General features: G+C 45.7%; 1 protein-coding gene across 1 annotated transcript; it reads right to left on the bottom strand.

The window, feature by feature from the left end:
* Positions 1-27: 27 nt before the first annotated feature.
* On the bottom strand, positions 28-27,256 carry spef2 (sperm flagellar 2). Its single transcript, XM_020052198.3, has 38 exons — positions 27,112-27,256; positions 26,492-26,594; positions 26,151-26,397; positions 25,697-25,867; positions 25,207-25,347; positions 24,782-24,864; positions 24,403-24,610; positions 23,944-24,132; positions 22,901-23,088; positions 22,148-22,316; positions 21,365-21,584; positions 20,802-20,878; positions 20,572-20,665; positions 20,358-20,407; positions 19,654-19,754; positions 19,282-19,538; positions 18,774-18,909; positions 18,213-18,367; positions 17,901-18,059; positions 17,625-17,699; positions 16,633-16,763; positions 15,303-15,430; positions 14,591-14,729; positions 14,342-14,479; positions 14,044-14,207; positions 13,637-13,705; positions 13,340-13,469; positions 12,926-13,073; positions 12,401-12,526; positions 9,708-9,846; positions 9,334-9,563; positions 8,952-9,034; positions 8,670-8,852; positions 8,258-8,350; positions 8,001-8,171; positions 7,347-7,547; positions 7,097-7,219; positions 28-110 (listed from the first exon to the last, which is right to left on the bottom strand). Exons 1-38 carry the CDS (start codon positions 27,167-27,169, stop codon positions 105-107), a joined length of 5,283 nt encoding a protein of 1,760 aa, XP_019907757.3. The 5' UTR covers positions 27,170-27,256; the 3' UTR covers positions 28-104.
* Between the last annotated feature and the right edge of the window lie 27 nt (positions 27,257-27,283).

The following is a 27,283-nucleotide window of genomic DNA, read 5'->3' as shown; positions in this document are numbered from 1 at the left end:
GAACTCTTTTTGCTGCTCCAGAAACCATCGGTTGTAGTCTCTTATGTAGCTCTTCCCAGCGGACCATGAGGTCATCTGGTAGCTTTCTGCACGTCCATTATAGTCTAAACCTGCTTCGAGAACACAACAGCATGAACAAGGTTTTCACAGTGATATGTAAAAATAATAACAGGATATAAAAAATATATTTTACAGAGTCTGAAGGAGGAAGTGATTTCTCATTTCTCATGAATTGTGCATGAGTTCTCCTATCCCCGCACATTTACAGCATTGCACTGGTTTTGGACGTTTATAGTTTCACGGTAATTTCATGAAATTGATTTGATTATTTGTATTTATTTACTTGAATTTCCTTTCAAATCCATGAAGGGAACACCACAAGCGCATGCTTTAGGAGAAAGAAGAGAGAATTTGAATGCATGGTTAAAGAGAGTGTGTCAATGTTTTATAGTGGTTGCAAGGAATGAAAATCCCCACTTGGATAAAATTAACAAGGACAATTCTACATTTTCAGGATGTTTTGCCAAACAACAAGGAGAAAGTTTATTGTCATTTTTGGGGTTAGGTAACGTAAAAAATCATGGTTTCTGTTTCATTTTAGAGTTAGGATTTAGGGTTAAGAATATGTTCTGGAGTTTCGGCTAAGGTTTAGAGTTAACTTAATGTTGATAACAGGCAGGGCTTGAACACGTGCCCTTTTAACCCCAGACTCAACAAGTGCGCTTTTGCCAATCAATGTACACATTCTGTCTATGTGAAATTACTCAGAAGAGGATGTGTAGTGTTGTGTTTAGAGAAGCGGACATGTGAACTACAGGTCCCGAGTTCGTATCTCCTCGCAGGCAAAGTGATGTACGCATTATGAATTCTCCTGTATAGATGAAAACTTTGCTGGCTAAAACCGTTACTATCTGCATTATAGTAAGCCTGAAAAAAACAGTTTTACGGTTATATTGCGACTGTTTCAGGTGGATTTTCGAAGTACGCATCTGCGTATGCGTTTTGGGTCAGGACAGACAAACACATTTGCTGGCTTAAAAACGTAGTTATGTTATAGTAAGACTTAACTGAAACTGTATACGGTTATATTGTAACTGTTTCTGGCATGGAATTGTTCATCTTCAGTCTCGCTAGCAAGTGCTCAATTCTTATGATTATTCCTAGGAAGTTAGTAGATACTAGTCAGCCTATTACTGGCTAATAAGCTGTTAAAACGGCCAGTGGCAAAAGCCATACAGTTCATAAACACTATGGTGGAGATAAACTTAATAAGAAACGTTAGTCAGTTTAACACAATCCTCAATGGAGTCTAGTGACTGCCAAAACGTGTAATGTGGCATAGTGGTTATAGACAGTGCCTCTCATGTGGAAGACCAAAGTTCTAATCTATTGAGATTAACAACATTTATTATTTCTGGTAGATTCCACAATTCTCTCATCTTTTCACTTGATGAGAAAGTTAGTTATTGTGGCCTTCGTTGATAGTTACTGTATAATCGTCATTCACAAATGAAAGAAAAAAGTATGTTGTTTTGCCATGAAATGAAATAGCTTTGGCATACTCTCAAGCAATTGCTCAATTCCTATGACTATTCCAGTAAGTTAGTAGATACCGGTAAAGCTTATTAATCGCTAATACACGGTTAAAACGGCCAGTGGCAAATGGCATACATAGACACTATTTGTGGTGGAGGTAAACTTAGTAAGAAACGTTAGTCAGGTTAACTGTATCAATGTCATTCATGAATGGCCATATAACTATTAAAACGGTCCTGAACAAAGACGATTTGTTCAGGATATATCGAAGGCTCTTGTCTATACTGACAGCCAGCAAAACATACAGTTCAGTGGTGTAGTGGTTAACGACACAGCCTTTCGCTCTGGTAACCTGGGTTCGAATTTCAAGACGGCAACTCTTTCTATTGCAGGCCGGCCTAATTAGGGCTTGCCTAGTTATATATATTTGTCCCTTGAAGGTTCGTGCACGGCCCTGTTAGAGTGTATTGGAGTGAACCTTGAGACGCTTAGGAGATGGCTACGTCACCTCTGATGACAGGGTTCCCCATCTGAAGCAGCATGCGGACTTGGTGTCCACTCAGGTGGAAGGTGTGAGAAATCTCATCCAGCAGCATGTAGTGGCTACCTCCTGCATCATTACAACAGATGCTTAGTCCCAAATAGCCTATTGACATTGTACTGCACTACATTCACCCACTGTCCTTACTGGTCCTGATCAGAAGTAGTAATCTAGAGTTTAAATTAAGGTTATAATAGAAAACTAAGACTAAAACTGAACATTAAAAAATCATAAACGGAAATAAGATATGATCGATTCGTGATAAACGAGAACTAAACTGGGAAAAAACAATTTATGTCCAAAACACAAAGTGAGCGTTGTCTCACAAATACGGTCGAGCATATGCAAAAAAGTGTCTGGAGTATGAAGATTTTTTAACAGTTTAGTCTAGCTACTACATAGGCATCGTTGCCCAAAAAAATTATAGCATCCCGTATTATTTATTTTCGCATCAGGTAACTGACTTCAATATTATGAGAAAAAGATTAAACAAGAGTGAGGAGGACAAGTGTGGCAACACGCTCTTTGCGCGGTGACTGTAAGCCATTTCATGTAATAGCCTAACTTTCAGTGGATCCTGTAACTCTAGAGACGTTACATCATCAGTTTGTCTGCTGTCAATGACCTTTAGCTTAGTTCATGCTTAAATACAGGGGTAAATCGTCGTGGCTTTTGCCGATTTCCCTCAATCAACTTTCAAGGTATATTTGTCAAATGCACGAACAACGCAGTGTCATTCTACACAATTAAATTCTTGTGACATGGCACCTGACAACTAAGTAGTGGGAGTTAAGGAGAGTATATAAGCAAAAATATAGCTAGTCAGAAAATAATAATGAAATAAAGCAACATACATAAAACTGTACACTAGCAGCACTTAAAAAAATTACACCTGTCCATGAGGAACTATCAGGCCACATTGCGCAGCCATTGCGTTGGTGCGTGCCCTAGTTCAAATTCGGGCGCGTTTTAAGAACCACTAAATGTCGTCGGTAACGGAGCAAAACGTTTAATTACTGTTGTGTAGTGTTAAAGTTATATAGAGTAGTGTTGTTGTTCTGATCTGAATGAAATTAATCGGACAGTGTCAATGTGTTTGTTTTACCCAAGGCAACTGCTCAGAGAGATAAGCCGTTGCCTTATCAAAGTAAGTTATTAATATATGTGCACCTGTCCACAAGTAGCTGCTTCCAATGTACTAACCAAAAACTGAAACTAAAACTGAGACAAAAAAATTTAATAAAAAAAATATAAACAAACTAAAACAGTTTGGAAACTAACTGTAACTAAACTGGATTTGTAAAATGTTAAAATGTCTTAAAACTAATAGGAGAGAAACAAAGTCAAACACACAGCACTATGCTAATCCTGCTCTATATTCCAGTCAGAGTTAGTAATAAACAATGTCCTAAATCAATAAATAAAACTACAGCTTTATCTCCTGTTGCCATCACTCTCTGTCCTTCTTGTCCATGCTTGTGCCCTCCCTCCACTCTTGACTTACCAATCAGACAGACAGTCAGAATCTTTGCAGTGTCCTGAAGGAAGGGGTACCCCAAAAGGAGAAGAAATACGAAGCCCCTGCTGCCCATGTCCATGTCCCAGGATAGGTCCGAAGTGTGTGTGAGCGTGCTTGGCTCCGTGCGACAGCATGGGCCGTTTTGCCATGAGTCAAACATTCAAAGGTCTGAGGGGGTGATATTGTCTGATGTACCCGCTGCTGTGAGGCAAGTGTGGGAGGGAGCGAAAGTCCTCATTCCCATTTCCGCTGTTCCATATATCGTTCATAGTAGGAAAATGTAAAAGTCAGGCTGGACTGGTGAAGTTATCTTACTGGAAAACTGCAAAACAAAAGTGTCCGTAAAAAATCCAACAGTTGCTTAGGGGCCAAACAAAGGCTATTCTCAGGACTGAACATACAATAGGGACAAGATCTGGTGGTCGAATGTCAGGCTACAGTGCCATCCTTCTTCTTTATCAACCATGGTCAACTGCCAACAGACTGCCAGCATCCAAACTGCCACCATATTCCCTACCTAGTGCATTAATTAAGACCAGAATTGACTAAGCCCTAAGGCCCCTATTTAAAGAGCAGCGCGCTACGTTGGGAGGAAGCTGTCATTTGGAATTCAGGGGCACTCTGCATGGCAGCAAGTGGCATCAAGGCCAAGAGTAATGAGGCTAATTTTAGGCTACTAATAAATGTTCATCAGAAGGTGACATCATTAGGAACAGGTGAATTCAAATTGGGGAGGGTGTTGGAACTTTTGCTTTTGCTCCGGGGAGGGCAGTGTTATTTTGTGGGGGTTAGCTTCTTATAGCTAGCTACAGCTTTTACGTATATGTGCTTTTGTTTAATATAGTGATTGTTACGCCACAGCAATTTTTACATTTGATATATTTTACAATACATTTGTATAGTCTAAAGTAACAGCAAAATTAAATAAGAAACAACTTAATATTCAATAAAAGTATGGAAATGTGATACTTGGATATCACAATTTGTTTGGATTTGTTAATCTAATAAGCACTCTAATTACCAGAGTTAACATTTGATAATGAGTTGCATGGCAAAACTGGCACAAACTGGGATTAGATCAATTATATTGGTTGCCAGTGATTAGGGAAGAGGCCATTAAAACGCACTACTGGTGAAGACAGGTTTTTCAAAGGGCAATCAGCAAATAAGATAAAATAAGTGGTTTTCCTGCCAATGTTCCTGTTGAATAGCTGAGGGATAGGGTTAGAAAATGTGTACTTTTGTATAATTAATTGTACATTCCAAAGTGGATATACCAATCACATATTGCTATCAGTACAATGGAGTGTTGGTTAATTTCATAATTGGTTAATTTTGAATTATTTTTAATAGCTGAATGTGACTCCAAAGGTAAACTGTAATATCTCTAGGATGAAAAAGAACTGTACAGAAAAGGAAAATACAGAAATAAAAAGCATACAAATAGGTCAAATTTCAAGAGATCAATCAAAAACGCCTGCTTTGGATAATATAATAACAGATAAAATTCCCCACTTATCAAAACAAATTAATATTTTAACTACATTTTAAATTGTGATCACCATGCATGCAGCGCTAATTGTATAAACACCTTTCGGGAAGAGCTTTGCACTGACTGACACAGGAAGTTACCATAACAGACCCGGGTGACTGGGGCTGATAGGGCTCTCACACTCACTGATTGGCAGTCCGTGATAACTCGGCCTTAGCATCTCAGTAATCCCGAACAAAAGACCCCTTTGTGGCCAATCCAAACGTTTGGCCGGGCATCTGAAGTCATTAGGGGAACGAGCCAGTCAGAAACGCCGATTGAGCACAGCAGTCCAGAGAGGCCCGGCGATCCAAATGGCACCGTATTCCCTCGTAGTTCACTACTTTTGACCAGGGTCCAGAAGGCATCCCGTTGGGAACCGGTCAAAAGGAGTCCCGTTCGTAGGGAATGGGGTGCCATTTGGGTCCGTTCCAGAGAGTTCTGCAAAGCAGGCAGAAAACCCAACTAGAGGTACAGGCAGTTATATACCCAGACTCAAATCAGGTCAATAGGTGCTCATCTGGGTCACCTGATCCTATGGGCAGTGTCCAGTGGAGGACATATACTAAAACATAAAAACACATTATTTAATAGCTGTTAGCTGCAATAAAACTGGTGTGGAGTATCTTGAAGTGTCATGGTATATGTTAAGTCAGTAGTCCTAGTTTTGTGCGTTTCACATGTTTTTTGAGGACACGGTAACACCACTGTAATTAAAATTTAATTAGCCAAAATAATAATAATGTTTTTGTACTTGAGTTTGTTTTATTTATTTACTGCAAAAAACACAGGCATACCTGAATGCTAACATTTACAATTAATTATTTAAAAGATTTCTAACACTTTAACACAGTTTAATGGACTATGAATATTCTGAATTGTCTATAATAGGTATTTCAGTGATATGTATTTTATAATATCTAAGCTGGCAATAAAGACAGAGGCTCCTCTTCGCTCTTTTAGACCTGCAGAGCTTTGTGAATTATTTGGAGATGAGTTAGCTTGGTGAATACCCTGGAGATGAGTTAGCTTTGTGAATAACCTGGAGAAGAGTTAGCTTGGTGAATACCCTGGAGATGAGTGGCTTGCTGAATACCCGGGAGATGAGTTAGCTTTGTGAATAACCTGGAGATGAGTTAGCTTGGTGAATACCCTGGAGATTATTTAGCTTGTTGAATACCCTAGAGACTAGTGGCTTGCTGAATACCTGAGAGATGAGTTAGCTTTGTGAATAACATGGAGATGAGTTAGCTTTGTGAATACCCTGGAGATGAGTTAGCTTGGTGAATACCCTGGGGATGATTTAGCTTGTTGAATACCCTGGAGATGAGTGGCTTGGTGAATACCCTGGAGATGAGTTAACTTGGTGAATACCCTGGAGATGAGTTAGCTTTGTGAATACCCTGGAGAGGAGTTAGCTTGGTGAATACCCTGGAGATGAGTTAGCTTGGTGAATACCCTGGGGATGATTTAGCTTGTTGAATACCCTGGAGATGAGTGGCTTGGTGAATACCCTGGAGATGAGTTAACTTGGTGAATACCCTGGAGATGAATTAGCTTTGTGAATACCCTGGAGAGGAGTTAGCTTGGTGAATATCCTGGAGATGAAATAGCTTGGTGAATAGCCTGGAGATGAAATAGTTTGGTGAATAGCCTGGAGATGAGTTAGCTGGGTGAATACCCTGGAGATGAGTAGCTTGGTGAAGACCCTGGAGATGAGTAGCTTGGGGAATACCCTGGAGATGAATAACTTCCTCCCTGTTCAATAAAACGTGAAGAAAATGTGTTTGGACCTGATTTCAAATAATAACTACTTGTTCAATTAAGATAGATTCAATAAGTATACTGACATTAACCGCTGCAATTACAAAATGGTTTAATGATCTCCTTTTTCTCCCCATGTAACTGTAAAAGGGATTGACTCTAACCTTGCCATACAGGGTCCTGGAGTTCATTAGTGTAGACTTACAATGAGCTGGTATTTTGTGGAGCCCTCAATCAGATCCTGTATGACTGGATGCTGGGACAGGATGGAGAATGGGATTGTCTCCTCAGCCGTGTACCCCAGTTCTCTGTAGACCTTGACAAACTCCTGTGGACAAACGGGAACTGTTATGGAAGACGACCCAAGACGTGACCAGAGGTTGACCAGATAGGAAAAACTGATCTGGGACCAGGCTCTATGTGTTAGAGAGCTGGGTGAAGCATCTGTCCTGTACCTCTTCATCCTCCCCTGGGCTCCTTCCATTGGGGTCGAAGCGGTGGTGGCAGGCTCCCCTGGCCCCCCCATGAGAGATGACCTTGAGGAGGGCAGGGATAGACACGCCCTCCCCCCTCCCTGCCACCCCCTCAGTCTCCATCACCACCTCCTCTTCATGCTCAGTTGGTTCATTCACCCCATCCTCCATGCAAGGCACAGACTACCAAATCACACAGATGTCAGTTAGTCATCAAGCAACACACAAAACAAAACAGATTCTAAGGAAGCCATGGACACAACAAAACAGATTCTAAGGAAGCCATGGACACAACAAAACAGATTCTAAGGAAGCCATGGACAGAACAAAACAGATTCTAAGGAAGCCATGGACAGAACAAATCAGATTCTAAGGAAGCCATGGACAGAACAAATCAGATTCTAAGGAAGCCATGGACAGAACAAAACAGATTCTAAGGAAGCCATGGACAGAACAAAACAGATTCTAAGGAAGCCATGGACAGAATAAAACAGATTCTAAGGGAGCCATAGACAGAACAAAACAGATTCTAAGTTAGTAACAAACAGAACACTACAGATTCTAACAAAGCAACAAGCAGAACACGACAGATTCCATGGAAGCAACGGGCAGAACATGACATTCTTATGTCTTCACCTTGAGAAGTCTACTACTAGAGTGGTGTTGAAGTGGTTGTCCCATGACGACACTGAGAGCTCGGACAAAGCCTTGCACAGGGTCAGGATGGGCGACGAAGAACAGAAGCAGGGTTACATAGTCGACACGGGTCGGTGAGGAGTCAGGGTCACAGAAGAGCAGGAAGAAAAACTGCAAAATAAACAACCGTTACTTGTGAATGTAACACAGTGTTACTCCAGTGTGAAAGGATCAAAGCAGTTGATTGTTGTTCATACCTTCCGTAGGTTAGCCAGTCGATCGTAGCGAGGTGGCTCACACAGGTCCTCTGGAAGAGGCTTAGTCTGTTCACTAGGGAACCACAACTCAACCTGACAATGAAGCAGGACATAAATAAGTACTTTTATCCAGCAGGAATCCACAGTTAGTAGCCTAGTTGTAGTACTTAAACCTAGTTTCTCCTGAGGCATCGTCAATAATGTCAGATCCCTAATCGTGACACTACTTTCCCATAGACAGAGTGGAATATAAAAACATTTGGGTTACTGTTTCCCAGACACAGATGTAAGCCAAACCCTAATTTCTAGTGAAAATGCTGATACACATTCAGATGACCAGAGGGTCAGTCAATACAGTTGGGAAAAGGTGGTAGCGGAGTTCACAGAATAATGTTGGTTGACGTGGAGGTACCTGGAGGTATTGCTCCTCTGTCAAAGAGCCTCTGGCGTCAGTGTCGGCCGTCTTGAAGCGGGCTAACACCTGAAGCAACTGAGCCAACGTTGGGGTGGGCCAGGGGAGGGCAGCACTTAGCAGGAACTGACGCCAGTCCAGCACCTCTGAGTCCTGGGTCAGCATCGACACCAGCTCCACCAGCTGCATGCACGCACACACACACACACACACACGTTTAAAATCCTAATTACCATGTGTTAATGAGACAGTCGGTCAGTCAGCCAGTCAGTCAGTGTATACCCAGGTCTCAGGCATCCAGAGGTCAATGTCCAGCGAGGTCAGCGTCTGCAGAATCTCCCTGAAGTCAGCACTGCACAGCACTCCTGTTGGGACACAGAATCAGTGGGTGAATCCTTGGTTCCTCACAGCTGTTCTGCATTCCAGCTTCCCCCATAATGCATTGGAAGAGTTCCGACAGGGGGCACATCGGAACTCTTGATAAAATAATGAATATTAACAAGGGTAACACCCAGTTAGCCACCTCTATGGGCACAAACATTACTACATAAAGACAAGTTGACGATACAGTTGCTCGGCTTCTATCTTAAACACATCGTCACAGTTCCTAATTTCTGTCACATAAAAAATCACGTAACATATCACAGATGTTACGATGTCCAACCTGTCGGGGCCACCCTGCACAGCTGCCTGTAGAAGGCCTCCAGCTGCGGAACGGTGAGGGTGTGGTATGCCCAGGGCTCCATGGGGGCGCTGCGGGGAGGGGGAGGGGGGCGTTCCACCACCATCAAGTCCCCATTCAGGAAGAAGTCGGTGTGCACCAGAGTCAGTTCGCTCTGGAGCTTGGTGGCCGACTCAATGTGGTGACGGACCACCTCGGCCAGCTGGTCAATGCTGGGGGACCAGGGGACACAGAGTTACCCCTAGAGCCTGATCTGTTATCAGGATGTGTGAAATCTCCCCTAATGTTAACATTTTGGATAGCATGTGGGCCGGTCCTAGATCTGTACTTAGGGGAAACGTCCGACCGGAGCGTACCTGTTCATTTCAGAAATGAAGCAGGCTCCCAGCCACGCCTCCATGGCTCTGAAGGCCTCCTCGGCCCTCCTCCACAGATCCTTCAACTTGATCAGAGCACAGGACTTGACCAGCTCCACCCGCATCCTCACTGAACAGTCTGGGAGGGTGGGGTGAAGGGACACACACGTTTGCACAGTCTGGGAGGGTGGGGTGAAGGGGGACACATGTTTGCACAGTCTGGGAGGGTGGGGTGAAGGGGGACACTTGTTTGCACAGTCTGGGAGGGTGGGGTGAAGGGACACACACGTTTGCACAGTCTGGGAGGGTGGGGTGAAGGGGAAAACACGTTTGCACAGTCTGGGAGGGTGGGGTGAAGAGGGACACTTGTTTGCACAGTCTGGGAGGGTGTGGTGAAGGGACACACGTTTGCACAGTCTGGGAGGGTGGGGTGAAGAAGGACACATGTTTGCACAGTCTGGGAGGGTGGGATGAAGGAGGACACATGTTCGCACAGTCTGGGAGGGTGGGGTGAAGGGGAAAACACGTTTGCACAGTCTGGGAGGGTGGGGTGAAGGGGGACACGTTTGCACAGTCTGGGAGGGTGGGGTGAAGGAGGACACATGTTTGCACAGTCTGGGAGGGTGGGGTGAAGGGGAAAACACGTTTGCACAGTCTGGGAGGGTGGGGTGAAGGGGAAAACACGTTTGCACAGTCTGGGAGGGTGGGGTGAAGGGGGACACACGTTTGCACAGTCTGGGAGGGTGGGGTGAAGGGGAAAACACGTTTGCACAGTCTGGGAGGGTGGGGTGAAGGGGAAAACACGTTTGCACAGTCTGGGAGGGTGGGGTGAAGGGGGACACACGTTTGCACAGTCTGGGAGGGTGGGGTGAAGGGGGACACACGTTTGCACAGTCTGGGAGGGTGGGGTGAAGGGGGACACATGTTTGCACAGTCTGGGAGGGTGGGGTGAAGGGGGACACATGTTTGCACAGTCTGGGAGGGTGGGGTGAAGGGGAAAACACGTTTGCACAGTCTGGGAGGGTGGGGTGAAGGGGGACACACGTTTGCACAGTCTGGGAGGGTGGGGTGAAGGGGGACACACGTTTGCACAGTCTGGGAGGGTGGGGTGAAGGGGGACACACGTTTGCACAGTCTGGGAGGGTGGGGTGAAGGGGGACACACGTTTGCACAGTCTGGGAGGGTGGGGTGAAGGGGGACACACGTTTGCACAGTCTGGGAGGGTGGGGTGAAGGGGGACACATGTTTGCACACGTTTCATTCATCTGGTGCAACACAACGACTAGTCCGGGCGCCTGGTAGTCTGTCAGTCGTGTTCAAGAAAAAGTATGCACTTAGACTTAGGACCAAGCTACACTAGAACACCAGTAAAGACTGATTGAAAACAGAGATAGCGCGCCAGGTGGGCAAATATCATACTACAGCAGACAGGGCATTGTTGAACAGTAAGTCTGCATACCATTCCTATAACTTGAAGTCTAAAACCCACAGCCATGAACACGCTAACAGTGCAGCCCAAATTGTGCCCTAACGCTACATACCTTACGTACCCTATCCCTACATACCCTAACCCTACATACCCTAACCCTACGTACCCTACATACCCTAACCCCACACACCCTACGTACCCTATCCCCACATACCCTAACCCTACGTACCCTAACCCTACGTACCCTAACCCCACATACCCTAACCCTACGTACCCTAACCCCACATATCCTACATACCCTACGTACCCTAACCCTACTTACCCTACGTACCCTAACTCCACATACCCTACATACCCTACGTACCCTAACTCAACATACCTTACGTACCCTAACCCAGCATACCCTACATACCCTAACCCAACATACCCTATGTACCCTAACCCCGCATACCCTACGTTCCCTAACCCTGCATACCCTACGTAACATATCCCCACATACCCTAACCCTACGTACCCTAACCCCACATACCCTAACCCTACGTACCCTAACCCCACATACCCTACATACCCTATGTACCCTAACTCAACATACCTTACGTACCCTAACCCAGCATACCCTACGTACCCTAACCCAACATACCCTATGTACCCTAACCCCACATACCCTACGTTCCCTAACCCCGCATACCCTACATACCCTATCCCTACATACCCTAACCTTACGTACCCTAAGCCCACATACCCTAACCTCGCATACCCTACGTACCCTAACCCCACATACCCTACGTACCCTAACCCCACATACCCTACGTACCCTAACCTCGCATACCCTACATACCCTAACCCCACATACCCTACGTACCCTAACCCCACATACCCTACGTAGCCTAACCCCACATACCCTACGTACCCTAACCCAACATACCCTATGTACCCTAACCCCACATACCCTACGTACCCAAACCCAACATACCCTATGTACCCTAACCCCACATACCCTACGTTCCCTAACCCCACATACCCTACATACCCTATCCCTACATACCCTAACCTTACGTACCCTAAGCCCACGTACCCTAACCTCGCATACCCTACATACCCTAACCCCACATACCCTACGTACCCTAACCTCGCATACCCTTCATACCCTAACCCCACACACCCTACGTACCCTAACCCCACATACCTTACATACCCTAACCCCACATACCCTATGTACCCTAACCCCACATACCCTAACTCTGACTAAGCTGTGGTTAGTTACCTTCATGGTGGAGGGCGGCAGTGTACTCCTGTCTGATTCTGGTCCGTATGGACCTCTTCAAGGCCTTCTCAGTGTCTTCTTTTGTTGGTGTAGGAGGGCAGGGCTCTTGAACAGGGGTAGGTGGCGCTAACAAAAAAGCATCCTGTTCATACTCACAGATAATGCCTTGCTTGAGAATGGTCATTTTCTAGAACAAAACCCCATAAACTGTCTACAAAAAAATAAATGTTCACACCTGATGAACAGTGATTTTCATTACTATAAACTAAACCGAATTTAGGTTATGTCCTCAAATTTAAAAAGGGACATTGACAGTGCATGTGAGATATACAAGAGCAGTGTTGTACAGCATCCAGGGGAACAAAGCTTTAAAAAATTCTGCTCTTCGAACCTAGTTCCTGTGCTGATGGAGTGTTTTTTTCCCCTCTAGTCAAGGACTGACTTGGACCTAAAGGCCCTGGTGGGTCCGGTCACTAACAGGACTATGTGGGACCTGAATACCCCCTGGGGGAGGATAAGTCCTACCTTTCTTCCTGCCACCTGCTCTCCTCCGGTTCTTGCCAGAGTTGGCTGCTGTGGAGGTCTGGGACATCCTCCGTAGTGGCTCCACCTCCACCTGCCCCTGGGCCTCCTCATTCTCCTCCGCCTCCAGCTGCCCCACCTCCACTGACACCTGCAGACACCCACAACAACCTGTGACTAATATTTACACACACACACACACACACACACATACACAACGTGTCTTGAGAAACAAACACAAGCAAGCAGTCACACATTCACACAAATGTTTTACTTATACACACACACACACAAAATGACCCATTGGGAACGCATGCACACTAATAGCACACACACACATACATACGTAAACAAATGTGCACAGACACCCGGACAAATTCATACAAACGCACGCTGCAACACAGACTTTTATGTTACCATGTCGTGGATAGCAGTCAGAGCGGCCTGGTAGATGTCCTGCAGTAGCTTCTCATCATGGTCATGAAGGTCTTCCTGTGTCATGGAGGCCAGTTCAGCAGAGGCCGGTCTCCGAGCGATCAGTGGAACCCTGCAACAACAGGCCAATGAGACCAACACACCATCAACAATGATTTCACCATGAAAGTGCTTAGAAACTCGTTCTAAGAGTGGACTAATGGCCCGAATTCTAAATGACAGTTATAAGTGAAAATCTCCCTTTTACTGTGACTGTATAGTACCATTTCTTTGTCTTACACTTTGGTTCTCTTTTTCTCATCCTCGTCGTTGTCTCTTGCAGTAGGACTCTTGATGACTCTTTCAGAACTGGAGGTGAAGAACACCAGAGGATGATATCACATAAAAACTATAGACGAGTCTGATCCTAATAATGCCCCTGAACGAGCGAGGGTAGGAACTGTTGAATTAGAATTCCCCTGTCTGGCATTGGCACTCAAGTTGAAAAGAAGACGTGTTTTGATTGGATGCACGACATTACATCCCAATTGGATCTGCACAAACTGATAATAACTGACAGCAAATGTGGACATTGGCTATGAATATGGACAATGGTTTGGTTTCTATTAGACCGTAGAAATGCAAATGTGTCTACTTGTTTTGTTTTATTTGCTCCCTGCGTATAATAGACCCATCACGTTCCTTGCCTCTTGGATCTGTCAGTCATGGTTCCGGGCTCTTCTGGCTCCACAATACCCAGCAGTGGTACGCAGGTGAACTCTGACCCTGCCTCAGGGAGCCCCTGCCGGTACATTCCTTTGTAGTAATCCCTCAGGAGGCCCAGAGTGTCTTGGCACCTGTCCACTTCCGCCTGGACAACCACAACATTAGCATTGTTTATTATTCAGCAGGTAACCTGGTGCCTAGAGTGTTGACCCAATAACTGACATGTTGCTGGTTTGAATCCCTGAGCCAATAACGTGAAAGAAGCCCTGAAGCTCTCACCTGCATCAGCGTGGCAAAGTGATTGATGAGCAGGGCGGTGTGGTCCTCGAGCCAGCCGTCACCCATGACGGCCACCCGCTCCTCCTCCGCCTCCTCACGCCGCTTGTCACATATGTCCCACAGACGCTCACGCAGGTCCTGCAGGGAGACAGAGACCAGGGTTGACAGATGACGGGATGGACGTTCAGCACTGAAACGCATCAGGAGGACCTACGATCACACGTCACACAGACGGTTGTGTTGGCCTACGTCAAAACGCTGGTGCATCTCTGCCTTGGTCACGTCGTCCTCCCTCAGTTCCTCCAGGATGCTGTTGTAGTCCTGCTGAAACTGGGACACAAACTCCTGCTTCAGGTCGGGCCGTTGCAGGTACCGCCTGAACTTCTCTCTGCAAGGTTCAAAGGTGAGTGGGCATGGGTTACCACTCACTAGGTCACACGCTCGTATCCCAAAAGCAGGAACGTACACCTCAGTCATAAAGACCAAGGTCTGATCTGTACTCGTGAAATGTGTTCACTGGGCTCTACGCTGACCTTTTTCTACATGGAGAATTTGTGCAGCTAAGATGAAAAATCAAGTTCCAGGCAAAGAACTGGAGGTGCTCATTTAAATTAGTTTTTTAGCTATTCAAGATAGAATCCTTAATTTCCTAAACTCCCCAGTGTTTCTTGATAAAAACATTCAAGGTGTGCTCAACAAAATTCTAAGGAGCATGCATGGGTGTATTGAAAGGGTATAGAGTGTTCCAAATAATTCATAATAAGTAGGCTGGTCCTAGATCAATTATGAAGGACGGTTGGAGAGGCCATCATTTCAAATCAGAATGTAAAAGTAATTCTTATTCCAAATGTTCCTCATTGGAGAAGCTTGGAACTCGGAACTCGGGTTTCAGTCTATCATCTGAATTGACTGGAACTAAATTGGAATCGTCACCAACCCTGTGATGCATTAGTGTTCTCACCTGATGTCGAACAGATGGTGAATGATCAAGATGCGTTCTGTACGGAGGTTCTGCATCACAGCCTTGACGTCGGTCACATAGGAGCGACACGCACTTTCCCAGTAGGGCACCAGGTCCTCTGGGATCTCCTGGGGAAGGTAAGTGAACTAGGAGCAGTTTCCTCCGATCCTAACCTTAACCCCAACATGTTAAACTGACCCAAGATCAGTGTCTATGGGCAACTTAAGCCTACTCTGCAAAAAATACATTGTCAAGTTGGAAAATACAGACAGCCTGAGCCCAGTGAGTGTCAAAATAAGTTTGGGAGGTCCCCCTTGTGGATCCCTATGGTTATTGCAATTATATTTAGATCTACCAATTGTGCTTCAGGATATTCCCTTTCAAACCGGTATTCCTCCACTGTCCTAGATACCTAACACATGATCTGAGAGTTGATTAACGATCGTTGGTTCAGTTTCAGCTTTTTAAAAGATGGCCTCACATGCTCCTCAAGAATTCTCTGGTACAATATGAAATTGATGGTTGACTCAATGATGTCAAGTTGGCCAGGCCCTGAGGCAGCAAAGCAGACCCAAACCTTAATGCCACTGCTTTCATGCTTGACAGCTGGTATGACAGCTGGTGTTTTCGCCAATTGTGCCACCCGGCATTGCAGCCAAACAACTCCACCTTTGACTATCCTGTCGGGAGCAGGTTTGTGCCGTCTCTTTATTACAGAAGATTTATGCCCTTCGACATTGACTGTGGAAAAAGGGGCCTGTACATAAATTTATGTTACCTTATCTTTTAGTCTCCTCTTGGCCTAAATTTGGTGGGCAGACCTGTCCTATGTAGATTGTTATTAGTCTGAAATTTCCTTCGTTTGTAGATGATCCAATGGACGGTGGAATAGTCTGCTTCAAATTTCTTGTAAATGGCATTATAACCCCTCACAGACTCATGGGAATCAATCATCTTTATTCTGAGGTCCTCTGGTAGGTTACCACACACATATAGTTTAGACCAAACCAAAACCTGATTCTTTATGGAAGTCTGGACACTCCCAAGTTACATATTGATTTTCTTATCATTTGCACCTGCTTTGGTAGAACTGATTTTTAGACATTTTATGTGATGGCAATGTTAGGGGTGTACTAACTTTTTCTGTGTAAGGAAAATGCATTTCTGTTCAGTTACAAACTATGTGTTGTGTGTGATTTGTTAAACTTTATCAATTAATGTCATTGGAACTGAAGTGAATCTTGGTATCCCGGTTTCCATCGTTATACCCTATGTGGTACATAGCTAAATAAAATTCAACAGCACCAAATTCCAGCAGTATATCCGTTACCTTGGGAAGGGGCTCGTCCATGTACACCCATTGTGCAGAGCCTGGAGTGGCAGTAGAATGCTCTGTAGGGACCGTGTTTCCAACCGGAATATTCTCCAGCGATGAACTCATGAATAACTTTCCATCTCCTCCTGGAAGCAGTGGGAAATATGTCATTCCTCTTTTTTTTTTAAGATGGGAATGGTCACAGTATTCTCTAGGTTTTATGTTCACTGGATGGGGGACAGTGCTGACAGCGAAGTGAGACGGAGACAGCTTCCCCTAGACCACCTCTGGACCACTCTAGACCACCCCTGGACCACCCTAGACCACCCCTGGACCACCCTAGACCACCCCTGGACTGCCCTAGACCACCCCTGGACCACACTATACCACCCCTGGACCACCCTAGACCTCCCCTGTACTAACCTAGACCACCCCTGGACCACACAAGACCACCCCTGGACTAACCTAGACCACCCCTGGACCACACAAGACCACCCCTGGACTAACCTAGACCACCCCTGGACCACCCTAGACCACCACTGTACTAACCTAGGCCACCCCTGGACCTCACTAGACCACCCCTGTACTAACCTAGACCACCCCTGGACCACACTAGACCATCCCTGGACTAACCTAGACCACCCCTGGACCACACTAGACCATCCCTGGACTAACCTAGACCACCCCTGGACTGCCCTAGACCACCCCTGGACTACCTTAGACCACCCCTGGGTCACCCCAAGACTGCTTTATTATCCTAAACCAACCTATACCACCACTCAACTACCATAGACCACCCATATATCACACCTCTAGACCACTAATAAACTAGCCTTGGGCAGTGCAGACCTCCGCTACATCAACCTAGATCACAGCTGGACCCACCAGTAACACCACAGACTACCATTCCTCTTTTCTCACGCAAGTTAAATTAATAACATTGTGAGAGCAAAACTTGTTTTTTGTGAAATGTCACTTGCAAGGCCGACCTCACTCATTGACCTGACCTAATCCAGATTTGGACAGCTTATCATGGGCCTGGTTCTCCCCTGGTGTGTTCCTCCCCATACCGCTGTAAGAACCTACAGAATGGAACAGAACGGTCTCAGTTTGACAACACAGCTTTTACGTTCTGGTCTTTTTAACTGTTCAGTCTCTGTGTCCCTCATGGCACACTCTTCCCTATGTAGGGCACTAGGACTCACAGGGCCCTGGCCAAAAAGTGGACCACTATGTGTAGGGAATAGGTTGCCATTTTGGACTCAGAATGGACATTAGCCGACCTTGGGGGGAGTTTTTCACAGTCTGAGTCAGACCCTGATTGGCCAGAGTGGAGGCGGACTCGGAAAGGGGCGGGGCCGAGGCCGCGGCTGGGGACGCCACCCGGAGGACAGGGGGCCCGACCGCTGGTGCCTTCATGCGGTCTAAATCCACTTCCTCCGCTGTAGAGAATCAGGCAACAGTGAGTATCCTAGAGTACCGGAAGTCCTCATGAAAACACTGGTTAGTGTAGACATCCCACTGGGCAACGAGAGCCTCAAGTCAAACCTCCCCTCTGGGTGGAATAAAGAAAGCACCATCTTAGTCAACTGTACCCTTTTCAGCCTGCGACATGGCCCGGTACAGGACGGATTCCACCTTTTCGACGAGGACATCCTCAGACGTCTCAGCGTTCAGTCTGACCAGGATGCTTTGTTTTTCAGAGAACCACTTCTCCAGCTTGGGCCAGGTGTCCTGAAAGCCTGTGATCCTGCAGGGGTGACAAGGGCTGCATTCATCAATACACGCCGCGGCAAAAACGTTCACAGCGTAAGAAAACACAAAATACAGGTTTCTTTTAGGACAAACAGGGTAGTTTGCTCCCCAGGTTCTGGTTGTTTGGTTCACACCTTCCCAAGGCGTGAAGAGAGAAGTGGTGTGTCGACGGAATTGCTGTCAAATAAGTTTAATTCTGCAACCTTGTAAAATATAAACACCCTGAGACGATGCCTTGTCGATGGACCGGAGGCAGGAGAAAACACACTGCAACCTACCGTTCAGCAGTTTTAGACAATTCAGTGTGCTCGTGCTGACTGCTGAGGTACATTAGGCCTGAACCAATGCTCAAAGTAGTTGCCTGGACTACCCTTGTCTTGTAGTCCTAATACTCTCTGTACCTGTGCTGGATCTGTCTCTCCTCCAGGCTCTGGTCCCTGGTCGTGACGTCGCTTTGCTCTCTTACGTGTTGTCCAGGCGGGTCACTGGTCTCATCACCATCCCCAACCCTGGCCTGGCCAGAGCTCTTCTCCGCACCTACGAACAGGAAGTCAGAGTCGTTCAGTACACACTTGACACACTCAAGTCATGTGCACAGGTATTTAGGACGACAGAAGGTCAAGCAGGTGACCCTTACTCATGGTGCCAATCTCAGTTGGACCTTGAGTGCAAACTGACAAATATCCCCTTTCCCTAAAGTTCACAGGCTGATCCAAGATAACTTTATGCTGTCACAAAAACTCCTATGGTCACTGATATTTACAACCGGGGGGAGGGGCACATTTAGTATTTTTTACACATCACTTTACATTTGGGGAACATGCCTCCCCCCTGCTCCTATGTCCTGGGTACCATAGCAATTGTCCCAGATAATACAGAGAGCTGTTGAACCGGGGCTGTGACACTTACAGGCCTGCTTGGCAGCCCGGGACAGAACTTGGGTGTCAGTCACATCCAGCAGCAGAGCTAGGTCCAGCACCGGAGGACAGGGAGGGGGGGTCTCTTTAGGGGCAGTGCTATCCAATGACAGGTCACCGCGCCTGTTGTCCCTCCAGTCCCCCTCCTTCCCGGCGTCCGATCCTCCCAGGGCCTTCTCCAGGAGCTTGGCCTGGTTCAGAGTTACCGGGAAGCCGTCCAGAATCCATCCGGAGTCGGCAGGGACCGCCCTTGGGGAAACAGTGGAGGTCAACGCAAAGGTCAATACAAAAGGGCAATTCATTGTACTCAGCGTATTCATGTTACAGCATCTACTGAACAGAACTGGATTTGGTGTGCGTCAACCTGATAGCTTCAACTACAATGTCCACAAGCAGCTGGTCTGGGATGGCGCTCCCTGTCCTGAGAACCTTTTCCACTGCTGCTCCGTGTTGGGCCAAAGACAGCTGGGGATGGACACTCTTAGTTATTCCAAATCAGTCTTATACAACGTGTTTTACTATGAATGGGCCACACTGGGTTCCGGATACTGATTGGCCGAAAGCTGTGGTATATCAGACTGTTTTCCAGGGTAAAGATGCATCATTTGCTTACTGCTGTAATTATAGTATTAAGACACATCTGGATTAGCGGTGTATGACCAATATATCCCTACTGATTCATTTACCCTGACACTCTGATTAGTGCTGTGGCTTAACAACAGTCTGTGTCCATAAACCACACCCCCTTGGGCTACTTAATTATACTGCAGCGTTGATGAACACTTCTTATTTGTTAGAAGGGCATTCAAGAATGTGACATATGTCCTCGTACTGCATTATGTATTTTTACAACAATGGAATATTTCAGTGTCAAATCACCATTTGCCACTTTTCATGAGGACGCTCACAGTAACACAGTTTACCCACATTTTATTACGGAATCCCTCTAAGCCTATTTAGTAAATATATATACTACCTCTGCTTGTATAATATTAAGTAAAGACATCACCAAATATATATATACAAGTTTCAAAGAATTGAAATATACCTGTGCTGTTCTGGACTTACCTTGGATGTCTCCCTGGCCCCCTGCAGCAGATGCTCCGGAACTGGTAAACCTACCAAACAATAGGCCAAAATCAGACAGTAGCCTTGTTTGCAGGCTGGCACTTCAGGTTGACATAGAGAAACATCAGAGCTCATTTTCACAAAGGCTCACATTTATTTTTGGCTTAAACATGTGCTGTTGTTCCGTAATATTGCATAGAATTCTGGTGACTACCTGAATTCTGTGATGACTCCTCCCCCATCCCAGAATCCTCCTCTTCCTGGTCCATGTCATCAGCGATTGATGTCCCACAGCCCTCTGGGCTCTTCTGCAAAATGAAAAGGTTCTTGTTTCAATTAGCAAAATGTCAATTTGGTCGCTCTAATGACAGATCTGTGTGTGCATTAATCCAATTCACATCAGTTTGGCTGCAAAGGCTTCCCGACAGGTTTAGGGGGGCTAACCTCACATTCTCCAAGCTCCTGTGCGGCCAGAGCCTCCTGGATCAGATCACCAACTGGCAGGACATGGATGCCCAGGACTGCATTAGAAGGTCAAAGACAAATGTTCATTCTACGTGTCATTCTAAGGTTTGTTTAAGCCAAAGTAAATGAATCCACTTTCACAAGGCAAGACACATGAAGATGCCTCATTTCTGCTGCCTGTCAGAAATGAAACAGAGTGTTGCTGTCAGATGCTGAGTGACACAGTATGACACTGTGACACTGCGTGATACTGCTAATGCACATTGCTGAGTGATTCATGAGTCATGCTGCTTGACACAATACTGAGTGATTCATGAGTCATGCCGGTTGATACTTTACAATGCTTAGTTATTCATGATTCATGCCGCTTGATACTGGACAATGCTGAGTGATTCATGAGTCATGCTGCTTGACACAGTGTTGAGTGATTCATGATACTGCATGACACTGAGTAAAAGTGCACAATCCTGAGTGATACTGTATGACAAAATGTGATAATGTATTATACAATGTGAAAATGCATCCGATGCTTGATGACATACCTTGGGCAATCCTGGCTAAGCATGTGCTCTTCCCGGAGAAAGGCTTCCCCAGCACACAGGCTTTAAGGGTGTAGCGAGGGAAGACGGGCGGGGGGGTGGCTGGCTTCGGGGGGTTCACCATGATGTGCAGGCGGAGCACCGCATGTTCCAGGAAGTTACTGACGGATGGCGGGGGCTTCGGTCCCTCCCCCTCAGGCCAGGCCCACTCACCTGTCATGCTCTGAGTTCACACACAGAATCAACATATAGAACATATACAACATGCGTCCTTCTGAACAATGAAATTATTTTGACCTGGCATGCGACATCTATGTACTAATTAAGAAATATACAAAGCAAAACAATAGCAGAAAATACAAAATATACATAACAATAGTGACTAGAAGCCATTTCAAATAATGTAGAAATGGGAATATGGACAGTATGAATAGACATTTGGCACTTGTCAAAGTCACTCAGATCCTTACGCTTGCCCATTTTTTCTGCATCTAACACATCATCTTTGTGGACAGAATGTTCACTTGCTGCTGCCTAATACATCCCACCCACAGACAGGTGCCACGATGACGAGATTATCAGTGTTATTCACTTCACCTGTCAGTGGTCATAATGTTATGGCTGATGGGTGCGAATATAAGTGTTGTAGTGCCTATAAATTGATACATTAAAATGTGCTAATGTGCATGATGTACATAGAAAGTGACCGGGGCAAATGAAGTGTTCATGTGATCAACAGATCAGTGACTACTTGAGGACAACTGAGGACATTTCCACCCAACTCACCGTGTAGTCGCCATAGTCCTGGTCATTAAGGATCTCCTGTTTGTCAGCCTCGATTACTTGCTCTGGGGTGGGGTCGGCTGGTAGCTCCTCCAGACAACCCCTGTCATATAGGGGCTTCCCCCGAAAAAACAGCTCCTTCCACTCCCGCATCATCTTCATTGGGATGAGGCTGCAGACAATGTAGCAAGGATGTTGAAACTGAGATGTGTTGACACTGAGACATGTTGACACTGAGATGTGTTGACACTGAGATGTTTTGACACTGAGACGTGTTGCATCTAAAGTGTTAACTTCGGAACCCCATGCCAGGTCAATGTATTTATATGTCTTATCAGGTACGTTCACAGAATACAGTTTCATTTACAGCAACAGGCTGGGGAATAGTTAGAGGAAGAGGAGAGGGGAGAAATGAGCCAACTGGAAGCTGAGGATGATTATGTAGCTGTGTTGTTATTAGGGCCAGGCAGGAAATGTTGACCATGACACCAGGGTTTTACCACACCTACAATTCCTACAACTGGTGCCATTCTACCATGTTATCAGCCAACCAGCTCTGTGTAAGTAAACATCTTCATTTGTTTCCCTAACGCCAATAGGATCCTACTTAGCATGTGCTCTAACCAACTCAAAAACCATGAAAAAGTATTTCTGCAAGACTCGGAATCAACTAGGTACCCAGGCTAATATTTGTAGGACTTTGAATGAGAAGCAAAAGAAGAAGAAAGGCAGAATTTCTGAAAGAGAGGCACATACTTTCCAGTTAGGAGCCGGTATTCCCCAACCTTCATGACCAGGTCCACTATCTGCTCCAGGATGCCTTGGCAGTTGTCAAAGTGCTTCCGGTAACGAGCCATGACGCGCCCTGCCGCAATCACCTCATGTAGCTCCATCTGCTTCCGAATTTCCTCTGCATGATCCAAGCTGGCCTGGCGTGCTAGAGCCTTTTAACCATGAAATGGTGGCAGACAGGTCAAAGGTCAAACCTTGCATTGTTCCTGGTAGCCAGAATCCAGCTATTCCATGCCAATAGTAACACTCTCCCAAAAGAAGGTTAGCCTGGTTCTCTTTCGAAGCATGGCCACAAATTAAACAAATGTACAGCTTCTGATTGTAATAATAGTAGAATTTCAATTTTAAACAATTCGGGCGCTGAACTATAAGACACATTACTTACAGCCCCAAAATGACACGCTATTCTGGGTCTACATGGGCAGGCACAATGTATCCTGTACTTGCCTAAATGAAGGTCTCCCTCAACGTGAACACCAAACCACAACAGAGACGTCAGTTACTGTTTCTTGACCAAAAAAGGGCATTGCTCAAGCAGACCACCTATGGTCTGTAGTCCATCCATGACCTATGGTTCATTTATTGTCTGTGGCATAGAAATTTAAAGAATAGAACAGGTCTGGAAGGTCTATTTCTGGCAATAGTTTGACAGTGAACTTGTATTCTCTGGTATTGTAACAGAATACTTTCTATTGTTATCTAATACGAATGATGTAAACCAAATTATGTTGATGTGGTTTCTGCAATGGAATGTTTTTTCAAATTCAACACTACTGTTGTTTGCTCTTTGGGGTTTAAGGACGGGTGTCTCTGTAAAGCACTTTGTGACAACTGCTGTTGTAAAAAGGGCTTTATAAATAAATTTGATTGATTGATAGATTTTTTCTAATGTAAATCACGGTGATTCAACAAATCACAGCCCAGACTGACGGGGTACACTTCCTGATTTTACTTCCTGCTCAACACCCAGGGTACACTAGCAAAGAGCTTAATGCTATGGATCTCACCGACTCCCTGTCCAAGGCCTCTTGAAAATCCCGTTGACGTCGCTCCTGGTGCTGTTTGTCACGGAGCAGGCGGTTCTGCAGAATAACCTCCTTCTGCTGGCGGAGCTGCATGAGCTGGACGGCCAGACGTTTCTCCTGCTGGGACTGACGAGTCAGGCGCTCCACTAGCTGCTCCTCTCGAAGAGCCTCCTGCACGACAGGAGGACACAATTTTGGTTTACGGCAAAGTCGTCTCTCAACTCCCCGTTCAGTTCTGTAAATCCCCTACTGAGAGTTTATTTGGGGAAGGAAGACCGGGATCTGTACCAAAAGGAAACCTTACCACATAACAACACAGTAAGGAAGCAGCCATTAACATGGCCACGCGTAAAGACAGCAACTGTGAACGTTGCTGTCCAAGGTTTAGCTCGAAGGACAGGCTGGTGTGAGGTAGTCAGAGTCCCCGTGTCGCCTGCTCACCTCTTGGGCCTCGTGTGCCTTCAGTTGCTGCACCAGGAAGCGGCGTCTGCGTTTCTCTCTCTGCTGACGCGCTGCGGAGTCCTCCTCCAACCTCCGGCGGATCCTCTGGATGTACTCGCTGCTGGCCGCAGCCGTCTCCTCTGCACCGGGCGCTTGTGAAGAGTGACTGCCAAACGCCTCAGTGTGGAAGGAGGACGTCTGATGGGCACTGTGGAAGTGGAGGGTGGACGAGGGGTTCAGCGCTGACCTTTTGGATCCAGCCTGGATGCTCTGCTTGGGCAAGCTTGTTACATATGCCCGCAAACTGTGGCATTATTTGAGTAAACTGAAAGATCATTAACCACCTCATTTTTTTATATTGGTTTTGTTCAAAACATACCTCAAAGAGGAAGCGCCAAAGCGCTCAGCAGGAGACAACTTCCTCCGGTTCTTCTCAAACTGGCTGATTTCCAAGCAAACTTTCTGTAAGAAGACCATGATAAAAGAGTCCCATAGTGGACAGTTAACGAAGGTCAGCGAGGTTCTATGTGAATGATCCAAATCACATGAATGTGTGATCTGTGATGTGGACCTAAGGCACCCAAACACTGGGACAAGTTCAGCCTACTTGCAGATCTGGGGTGGTTTGTATTTCTAGCTAAGTTTACAATTAGTTGATGGGAAGCTGCTCCTAGATCTGTACCTGAAGGAAACATTACCTGGGAGTGCAAAACATGTTTGATTGTCTTTCCCCTCTCCTGGTATCCTTCCTCTCATTACCAGACACTCTAAACCTTCTTTACTGTACATAGCCTGAGAATTTACCTCAGCCTCCCGACTCTTCCAGTCCCGCTGGTGTCCCTCGAGGGCCTTTGATGTTCGGTTGGGAGGGGGTTTGGGAATCTGGATGGTGGCGGTCTGAATTTGAGTCGTCTTTTCACGCTGTTTCTTGTGTGTCCGTCGGAGCTGAAATGAACAATGTCAACGAACATTCTGGCACACATCATCCCTTCACTGCCTGTATTTAACCAGAGCCATTTAGTATGTAGTTCAAATATCAGGTTCACTAGGTTTACATGGCCACTTCAGTTGTTGTTGTACATGCCTGTATCCTGGTGAAAAAGGCAGTGTGTACTGAGGCACTACATTTTGATGCCCTGAAAGAGGTAGGCACATTTGTTTTAAACAACAACTTCAGAGCAATGATGGACATCTGCGATTGGTTAGCTGTAACACAACTCTGGAGCATGGGCGGGTTACTCTTGGCTAAGGTCGGTGCTACGCCAAGAACATGAACATGGCCTCTCTCTCGTACCTTCTCAACATCCTGGTGTCTCATCTCTTCCAGCACTCTCTGCCGTTTTTGCTCCTCCACAACTCGGGCCATGACTGACTTGTCACACATCGCTTGGCCTTTGAGTTCGTACTTCAGAGCAATTTTTTGGAGTTTCTGATCAGCCTCTCTCTTAACCACTGTCCTCAGGTGCTGGGAGGACAAAGACAGTGAAAACATATTTGCTGTTGTGTTTTCATATGACAAAAGAGATACTGTAGTAAACATAGGCTGTGTCACAAAGGCTGTGGGTCGGATTCAAAGCCACGTCAATAGAGGCAAACATGCCATCAGCATGCAAATGCACAAACCGGGAGAGTCCCCCCTCCAGTTACATACACAGCAGTTTCAAGTGCCAAACCAGCTAGCTGCCTGTGGAGCAATGATGAAGGAATGAAACAGGCATGTTTTGGTGAGGGAGCCCTACTTCACTGACCTTACGGTAGATGTCATTCTCCAAGCGGTGGAGGAAAGCAGTGCCAGCTGGCCGCATGGCCTCCATAGCCGTGCCAGTTAGGCCTGCCATCTTCTTCTTTTGCAACAGCAGGTAGAGCTGATAAAGGAGGCGTGTGGCGGCGCCATGCTCCTCCTGCATCACAGCCATGCTCAGGTTCAAGGACACTCCCAGTAGTTTCAGTGTGGGCTCGACACGTGTGAAGTTATTCAGCTTTGAGCTTGCGGAGCTAAGAGATACAACCATTGTGCAACTTAGTGAGCTGCCTAGTTAAAATAATACATGACATCTAACATGCATGTATCTGAAACTGATTAACTCACTTGCTCTTTAGGAACAGATCAAAATCCTCCTGCAGTTGATATTTATGCAGGATCTCCCCGATAAGATAACCATTTGCAAAATCCTTAGAGAAGGACCTAGGGGCTGCAAAAATATTACAATACAAATTTTTACATACCTACATGTGCACTACGCCTCTATTTACTGTTACATTAGTCAAATACCTAGAAAGGCAGAAACTTAAGAAGAAACCTGGAGAGGAACTGGGCTCTGTCAGATAGGAGGGAGAACCACTTGCTACTCATGCAAATGTTGGGGATGAGAGCTAACCAGCAATCTAGCTTGTGTAAAGCACCTTATGCAATTTCAACAAAATGTCATATAAATTAAAATTCCTATTCAAGGAATTGTTTTACAGTACTGTATAGCTAATAATTGTGATTGGCCAATATATTTTATTAATTTAGATTAACGTTAGTACGAGAACTAGCTAAGAGATGCACAAACAAAATAATATATATTTACAATACAATAAATAAACACTCACACGTTGGTTGCATTGAAATAAACGCAAATTTTACTGTAAGCGTGCAACTTAGCTACACTCCTGATTGTAAAGCTACCTCTGCCGAGCTAACAGAAGTTAGAAGTTTTCACTTACCCACAGACTTTGATAGCCGGAGCTCTACGTTAAGCCATCTGCATATTATATCCGACATTGCTTCGTTTTTCGTTGTTTTTTGTGACCAAATAATATCCTAATTAGCTACCTCTCTAATTTGTTCTGGCCGATATCAACATCAAGGTGTGCCGTTGCCATAGTGATATGTCAA

Source organism: Esox lucius, chromosome 13 (genome assembly GCF_011004845.1).
Source record: "Esox lucius isolate fEsoLuc1 chromosome 13, fEsoLuc1.pri, whole genome shotgun sequence".
NCBI lineage: Eukaryota > Metazoa > Chordata > Actinopteri > Esociformes > Esocidae > Esox > Esox lucius.
The sequence above is the reverse complement of the archived record's forward strand: the minus strand, read 5'-3'. Positions and strand labels throughout refer to the sequence as shown.